Source organism: Prosopis cineraria, unplaced genomic scaffold (assembly GCF_029017545.1).
Source record: "Prosopis cineraria cultivar Desert tree isolate PC_DT_omini unplaced genomic scaffold, ASM2901754v1 PC8, whole genome shotgun sequence".
NCBI lineage: Eukaryota > Viridiplantae > Streptophyta > Magnoliopsida > Fabales > Fabaceae > Prosopis > Prosopis cineraria.
In genome coordinates this window covers 19,144,801-19,153,987 of record NW_026555339.1, presented here as the reverse complement: position 1 = coordinate 19,153,987, position 9,187 = coordinate 19,144,801, and the positions used below count along the sequence as shown (strand labels likewise).

At 33.8% G+C, this 9,187-nt stretch overlaps 1 protein-coding gene across 1 annotated transcript; it reads left to right on the top strand.

The window, feature by feature from the left end:
• Positions 1-563: 563 nt before the first annotated feature.
• LOC129317430 (uncharacterized) lies at positions 564-8,909 on the top strand. Its single transcript, XM_054961757.1, has 2 exons — positions 564-749; positions 8,361-8,909. The coding sequence occupies exons 1-2, from the start codon at positions 564-566 to the stop codon at positions 8,907-8,909; spliced, it is 735 nt and encodes a 244-aa protein (XP_054817732.1).
• Positions 8,910-9,187: the final 278 nt, after the last annotated feature.

Below are 9,187 nucleotides of genomic sequence, written 5' to 3'. Positions count from 1 at the left end.
CCCAATCAAGACTTTGAATCACATTTGAGAAGAAAGTAAAATCAACAACCAAAAATCTTGAGATTTCCAATAGATACTATAGTTACACATGCTCCTCCAAGATAAACATGGAAACTTAATAACATTCATTCACTAAATTCTTCTCTCAAACATTTTGACAAACACCTAGAGAGCATTCATCAAAGTTTAGTCATCAACAAGCCTCCAACAATTTAATCATCTTCCTATATTAACTTTATCATCAATATTCAATTTGGCATCCCAATAAAATTATATACAGCAGCAACCAAATTAATTCAACTCCTCAATTTTTAAAGAATTCATGGCAGCCATAAAACAAAAACAAGGGCAGAATCTTCTATCAAAAGAGAAGAGAACAAAAAGCTTACCACATGGGTGCACGATAACCAAAATTGAGGAGGAAGATAAGTTGAAGATGACTCACATACACACGCCACACAAATCAGGAAAAGAATAGAGGAAAACGACAGGGGAGGAGTATTCGATGACTCCACTCTCACACCAACTGGCGACGTGAATGGAGAGAAGAGTAGCGGACGAACATGGCGGCAAAGAGGGAAGTCGACGGTGAGGTACAGAGAAGTAGATCGACAGTGAAGAGAAAGGAAAATTTCATACGCTCTCTCTATCACTTTCACAGGTTCGGTCGTTCAAATAAGAGAAGCAGAAGGAAAAATCTAATGACTGTAAGGTGGAGATGCGACGGCAAGAAGGAACATAGACCAACGGTGAGTAGCTGAAACCGATGAGGGGGACCAGAAGAGTAGATCGACGGTGAAGAACCAGAAGAGTACATTGGTGGTGGAGAGAATAAGAAAGGAAAAAATGGGATAGCCGATTGTCACGGATGATATCTCCATGACCGTGTAAAGACCAAGATAATGAACGATCCGCTGGTTAGCCTCGTACAATATGGGTAAAGGGGGCGACATTGGCATTGGGGGTGTTCTGCCTCAGTCTTCGGACTGAGTGCACAACTGGTTGGGGGCTAGTGCTGCCTCCTTGATGAGCCCATAGCAGGGCGAAACCAGTATGATCCGTATGTGGTAAGGCTTGTCTTGAGGATTATGGGGTCTTCCAAGATGCCGCACGGGCGCCGTGTGCTGCGCCAGACTCTCAGCTCGTGACAGAGTGGTATCAGAACAGGATGTACTTTACTGCCGTGTGCCTGTGGGGTCCCATGTTGGGACTGGTCGACCTCAGCACCGCTCCAGAAAGGCCTCCGAGTAGGTGGGTCCAAAAGTGGGGACTCGGGCAGGAAGATTGGCCGTTGTCGACTCCACTCCTGTTGGCTCGCAGGTGCGAGTGGGTCCGAAGAGTGCAGGACTCGGGTGGCCACTCAGTAGTAAGCTGATGTGTTTGTGGCAATACTGTACGTACGATCCTTGGGCGAAGTCTTTCTCCCCTAGCACGAGGTCGTGCTAGATTGGGTGTGGGAGAATGTCACGGATGATATCTCCGTGACCGTGTAAAGACCAAGATAATGAACGATCCGCTGGTTAGCCTCGCACAATATGGGTAAAGGGGGCGACATTGGCATTGGGGGTGTTCTGCCTCAGTCTTCAGATTGAGTGCACAACTGGTCGGGGGCTAGTGCCGCCTCCCTGATGAGCCCATGGCAGGGCGAAACCAGTGTGATCCGTATGTGGTAAGGCTTATCCTGAGGATTATGGGGTCCTCCAGGACGCCGCACAGGCGCCGTGTGCTGTGCCAGACTCTCAGCCCGTGACACGATGCTCTGTTTCTACTCATGAGAGAGATAAAAATGTGAACAAAAGAATAAATGGGAAAAATTATAATAAAGGCTCAAGGAAAATTACAAAAAATGACATACGAAAAATTATAAGAAAGAGAACAAAAGTTCCCTATAATTTAAAACAAAATAATACCAAATTTTTTTTTTTTTAATTTCCTATACTTAGCTGCCTCTCATTCAAATAATTCCTATAAGGACAATAAAACCTCATTATCATCTTCAGTATTGTTTTAAGAAAATTTTAAAAACCCCTTAACCCCATTAGTATACTTTAGACTCGTTTATTTGGCATCTATCCAACTACGATCCACATTTAACTTGTCTTCCTAAAACATGACAGAGTTCATGGATTATCACAAAATCTATTAGGAAAGGGCCAAACAACAAGTTATATAGTTAAAAAAATAAAAAATAAGCATGCTAACACGATAATTTCTAATTTTTTTTAGAATATTTTTTAGAGTTGGCTTCCCTCCAATCTAATAAGTAGAAGGAAGTCAACTTTATATTTTTTGGCCCTTTTCATATAGAGGAAGGGGCAAAACATTAAGTTTAAAATAAATCTCGACAGATTCTCTCCTAAAGATTGAACTTTCCAATACATTTATAATTGAAAATACAAGGAAAAAATAATATTTTTAAACAAAACAAATTCGCATGTAATGCCTAATAGCATCAGGCCTCTACTAGCACTCCATTAGTGTACAGAAAATAAACTAGTAATGCAATCACAATAATTTAATTCATAGAAAATAAACTAGTCTAATAGGATTGATGTAGGCATAATTCCCTTTTTTTTTTAGAATATTTTTTAGAGTTCTATATTAAAAATAGGGTCAAGAATGAAAAATTGGCAATTCCAACAATGAGTTCTATATTAAAAATTTAGCATGGAAATAGGGTCAAGCATCCCTCCTATTTGAAGCTAACTTTATATTCTTTGGCATTTCCATATAGAACAAAGGGCAAAACATTATGTTTAAAAAAAAAATTGATAGAATATCCCCTAAAAGTTAGACTTTTCAATAAATTTATAATTGAAAACACAAAGGAGAAAATAATATTTTTAAACAAAATAAAGTCACATGCAATACCTAATGGCCTTAGGCCTCTACCAGCACTCCACCACCTTGCAAAAAATACAGTAGTCATGCAATCACAATAGTTTAATTCACAAAAATCAATCAATCTAAAACAAAATCATATAAGACTACTTTTGCATTCAAAACATGACTATTGGTATTTCAAAACTCTAGGTGTGATTTTTACTATTTGCTCAGGTGGCCTACATGGCGGGTGCATCATGCCAATTATCAAACCCAAGATTTAGTGGTCAAAATTTTTAGGAAAAAAAAAATTGAGAAGATAGCTAAAGCATACTCCTCATTGATTCATATAACACACACACATAGACAAATTCCTTTGACTTTTAACAATGATGTTTCTAATTTGACAATCTTTCAGTTCTCTTGCTTGAAAATTCATATATCTAAAAATCTCAACAAACGAGGGTTTGCTTCTTTGATTTATCCTTCTATCTTTCATATATCTAAAAATTCATCCAATGGCTTGCTTCTTAAAAATTCATATGTCTAAAAATTCATCTATCTTTCACACACACACACACACACACACACACACACACACATTCTTCCAAGGGTTTGCTTCTTTAATTTATAACTAAAAATCCTAACAGACGAGAACTGTGTATACAGCAAATCTCTTAATTAACTTCAAATTCATGACAAAACTCAAGATTAATATGAAGTTCAAAATAGATTAAGGTACAAAACACGGTGAAGTCATAACCTAAATTAGTGAGAATTTGAAGCTTTCAACGCCTTGTTTCCTCCACAGTTGAACTTTTAGGGATGGAGGGAGGCTTTTTCGATGAGTTCTAGCAGCTACTTTGATAGGATTTCCTTATATTTTGACATTATGGGTTGAGGTGTTATAGGGGCAGAGGTTGAGATTGATTGAGATAGAGAATAGAGATGAAAATGATGAATTTGAGACTTCTAGGAGTTGAGATTAAGAGTTTGAAAACAAAGAACCAGAGTGCGAGTACGAGGACAAAGCAAAGAGACTATTGATGAATCTACGGTGACACGAGGGCAGAGATTGAGATTGATTGAGACAAAGAATAGAAAACAATGAGTCTGAGACTGAGATTCTGAGTGCGAGAAGGTGACTACGAGAGTGAGTATGAGAAAGCAAAGAGAAGACAATGATGAATCTATAGGCAGCACGAGGAAGGGGAAAGCTTAAAAATTAGAAAAGACAATAAATCTACACCAGTTATAAGGAATACCCGATGTAGGTATCATAAAAATAAAATTGAAAAAAAAATTGATATCTACACCGATTATATAGAATAACCGGTGTAGTTATGTTAAAATAAAAAACAAACTTATAAAACACATCTACACCAGTTATATAGTGTAACCGGTGTAGATATGTCAAAAATAATTTTTTGAAAAAAAATATAAAGCATATCCACCCTGGATATTTTTACTAACCAGTGCAGATATGTAAAAATATTTTTTAAAAAAATATTAATAATATATCTAAACCGGTTACTTATAAAACCAGTATAGATATTAATGCACCTTCAATTTTCTCACAAAAATGCCACCGCCGTTTATTTCTGCACCGTATGTGCCATGACCAGTGTAGATGGGGTTTAATTACACTATTTGGTACTAGTGTAAGAGTGCTTTGATCATAAAGATTATTTTAAATTTTTGAAGAAAAAATGTATCTTATAATTTTCAAGTATTAATAAAATCTTCAACTGTAATTGAGACAATTATTAAATGAGAGGATTAAAGTGACCAATTGAATTAAAATGCTCATGTAACCAAATCAATACTCGATTTAAAATGTTTATCCAAAACTAAAATATGTACATATAATTTAAAGGAAAAATTACAAATAGGTTCCACACAACAGACAAATTTAAACTATAATCAAGTCCCTTGAGATTTGAGTGTCATTTGTGGTTGGGGTGAAAAGACAATTTTACCCCTACTAATTTGACTTTCACTTACAACTACAACTTTGTAATTTACGAGTAAAAATTCATAATTCATAAGTCAAATTTCTTGTTTAATGCTTGATATGACATGGAGTTAATTCTACCTACTTAAGGCTATGTTTAGTCTAATTGGGATGTAGGGAAAGTATTAGAGCTCATTTGAGATTTACACATTGGGCTATGAGTTATTGGAGGTTAGCTTAACCAATAAAGCTATTGATAGATAATGTGGCTTTTACTTACAATTGCAACTTCAAAATATACAAGTAAAAAATTATAGTAATCCACAATTAAATTGCTTGTTTAACATTTGATATAACATGGAATCTCCATTAAGTTAATTATGCCTACTTAAGCCTATAATTGATCTAATAGGGATGTAAGGAAAGAATAGAGCTAATTTGGGATTTGCATATTTAACCTACAAGTTGTTTAAAGTTACACTTAATTAATAAAGCCCTTAAAAGTTGGGAAACATTACATATAGGTCCTATGGAGCCAACTTATTTACAAATAAGTCCTGTGACATTTGAAAATTACAACTAGGTCCCTTGGGACCTGAATGTAATTTAAAATTAGGGTAAAAAAACAATAACTCCCTTATTAATTATATATATATATATATATATATATTATATCAGTTAAATAATTTACAACTATTTTATCAGCAATTTATAACTATAACTTTTGATGTACAATAATTAAACTGATTAGTTTAACTATTGAATATGTGAAGTTATAGTTGAAAAACTAAAAGTTATTGTTGTAAATTACTGATAAAATAGTTATAAATAATTAATGTTAAACTTTGTTAGTAACAAATGATTGTTTAACTATTAAATATGTGAAATTATAGTTGTAAAAAGTTAAAATTATAATTAAAAATTGTGGATGAAGTAGTTGTAAATTAATTATTTGATTGATGTAATGTATGTTTTATTGGAATATTATTGCCTTTTTAGCCTTATTTTAAATTACACTCAAATTTCAAAGGACCTTGCTGTGGTTTTCAAATTTGGTAGAATTTATTTGTGAATAAATTTGCTTTACGAGACCTATATGTAATGTTCTCTAAAAGTTGATTTGGCTTGCACTTACAACCACAACTTCACTATTTACAAGTAAAAATTCATAATTCACAAATTCAATATTTTGTTTAATGCTTGATATAACATGAAATCTCCATGGAGTTAATTATACCTACTTAAAGCTATAATTGATCTAACTGCGATGTAAGATGTCATGCCTTAAAAATAGAGGGTGATCGGCACGAGTGTAAATTACGTCGCTCATTTCCATAAGCCTTAAAATGAAAATTCATTTTTGTTTTTAAATAAAATAATCAGGTTATATGAAATTTCTAACACTTCTAATACTAATTGGTATGACAAAGCTTCAATGTTTGTTGTTTTTTTTTTCAAATATTATAACAACTTGGAGCTCAACTCCTTTTAGCCAGCTGATAAAGTATTTAGCAAAATAAGGATCTTAACCATAGTCTATGTGGAGTACGTATAACATTAATTTATAAGAGTACAATATACAGATTAAAATTTTACATAAAAAATGGGGATGAAAATAGAGATGAACCAAAATAGCATCTCAACTTCAACTCAGTAATAAAGTTCCTTGAATGATCTGACAAAGGTACAAGTTATCTGAGACAAAAAAATATTTTTCAGTGAATAACGTTCCAATAGTAAATAATTTAACATGAACAAAAGAAAAGTTTGAAATAATTATGCAATTTAAAGAGGCAATGGTTTTTTTTAAAATTTAATAAACTTAAAAAATAAAAGGATTATGTAAAATTTTAAATAAAATCTTGAACTATTAAAATATCATATCAAATATTATTATCGCTTGATTGCAAGGAATCAAATAAATGAAATAAATAATTTAATGATTAAAATCAATGGAATGTAAAATCATCAGATAATCAAATTCATATTATAAGGATTTATCAAAACAATTAACAAACGTGGATACACAATCCACGAGGGTAAATAACCAAATATGGCTTATGCCACGAAAACAAACGTGGACATACAGTCCACGAGGGTAAGTAATCAGACGTAGCCAAAACCACGAAACAGACATGAATACATAGTCCACAAGAGTAACTAACCAGACGTAGTCGAAGTCATAAAAATAGACACAGGTACTAGACCCACGAATAATAGATGTGAGAACAAAGCTCACGAAATTTAAAGTAGCTAGTAATTGACTATGACGCGCCAAGGGCTAACAGAACTACCGTGAGCAACCAACGTTCTGTATATAGTCCCCTTTTAAATTCACTTTCAAACTTACGAGAAAATTATCACTTTCAAAATTTCATTTCTCTTTTTAAAATCCAACTTGCATGAAACATATAAAAACACCAATATTTCTAAATATAAAAATTCACAATTAATATCTCATAAACTGTTCATAAATTTTATAATTGGCTTTATCAAATAAAGCACTACTAGAATTTATGAAAGCATTTTCATCAATATAAAAAGTATAAGTCATGACTTCAAGAAGCAGAGCAATTTAATTAACAAAAGTAGCTAAAGTAAGAAAAATTTATAAATATCCATAAATTATTAAAAAAATATTTTGATAAAGAAAAATTTCTAATATATATTAATTGAGACGTTATCCACTTACCTGATAAGTTTTCAAGCATATTGCTAACTTTCAAATTAGCCCTTTAATTTTTGCAACAACTCGAGATCCTTAAATTCCTATTGTCCAAATAATACTGTAGTCATTTTCTTATATACACTTTGCAAGTCTAAAATATACAACCTAAATTTATTCAAGGATAATAGTAGATAGATTTTTTTTTTCAAACATTACATTAATTATTCCTTAGAAATTTCAAAAACTAACATATCAATGGCAATCTAGTTCTTGAATTATCAATCAAATTACCTATTCCACAAATCTCTAATTTCTGTCTCAATTTCCATTATAAAGTGTCTTATATGACATTTTAACCAACAACAATGCAACTATCACTAGAATCTTGTCATAATATGTCAGATTCTTCTAGCAAGTATTATTCCAAACACCTTGCAAACACTATCCATTAAATCATGATGTCAAGTTCTCTTCTCTTCTCTTCCAATCTCCTTATAACATATAATAAGATTTTATTGGACTTCCTACAACTTCACCGTCAAAAATTTCAAAGAAAAAGCACAAACAATCCTTATCTTTTATTTTTCTCAAACATCTCTATTTCTAATTCTGACTTCCTTTCAAGCATTTTATCGAACATCTCATATGCATCAAAATTCAAATCAATACTAAGCTTCTTCCTCTGAAATGTCCTTTCCAAAAATTTTTCAAGTATCAATATTTATATTAATCAACACTCTCAAATCCCATCCTTTAGCATAGAAAAATTCAGCTTTAACTTCAAAGGCAAAACCAAATTCATATTTATCTCCAATAACAGCAACCCAAATCAACTCAGTTTTTAACCAAATCCAAGTTTTTTAAACTTCAAATTTCATTTTACTCAAATCCCCCCAACCATAAAAAAACAAACAGCAACAGCAAAACACACAGAGCAACAACCAGCATCAAACACGCACAGCAATAGAAAAACACACACAGAGGAACAGCCAGCCATCAAACACACACAGTAACAGCAAAACGCACACAGAGGAACAACCAGCCATCAAACACGCACAGCAACAGCAAAACGCACACAGAGGAACAGCCAACCTTGAAACACGCATAGCAACAGCAAAGGAGAAGAGACTCCAAGATCCTTGCCTCAACTATTGTAGAAACAAGGAGGAGAAGGTTCTGGGCATGCTAACAGGGAGGAGAAAAGAAGACTCTGCAACACCGAACAGGGGAAGGGCTGGACGTCGAGTGCGAAAGAAAGAAAGAGAAGAAGAAGAAGAAAGAAGAGGAATGTCGGCGGCACAAAAGGAAAGAGAAACGCACGCCCAAGTGACAGATGTACCGTCGGTGCTTTACCATGGTGGCGACGAGCTGATGACAGAGAAGAGAAAGAAGAAGGATGGCAGCAATGCTTACAGCTGCTACACATATAGAGGAGGAAGAGCGGAGGATTTGCGAGCTCCCTAACACCCATAATGGTGGTAGACAATGCACCCAAATTCACCGACGACGGACGATCAAAGAGGAGGAAGAAATTTCTGGAAGCACTCTCAATCTCTCTCTCTCTCGATGCAGCCGACAGATAGGAAGAGGAATGAGGAAAAAAAATCTGGTGCGTTATATTTATTTTAAAAGGAGGGGCATTCTGGTAATTTCGTAAAACTGAAATCAAATTAAAAATCCCTCTTTTGCATCAGCCAGAATCGAACTTACGCTCTCATGCATGTAAATTATCAATGCAACTC

Coding starts and splice junctions, on each gene's coding strand:
- LOC129317430 (XM_054961757.1), top strand. CDS start 564: ATGGCGGCAAAGAGGGAAGTCGACGGTGAGGTACAGAGAAGTAGATCG. Junction 750..8,360: donor AGAAGGAACATAGACCAACG/GTGAGTAGCTGA, acceptor AAAAACAAACAG/CAACAGCAAAACACACAGAG.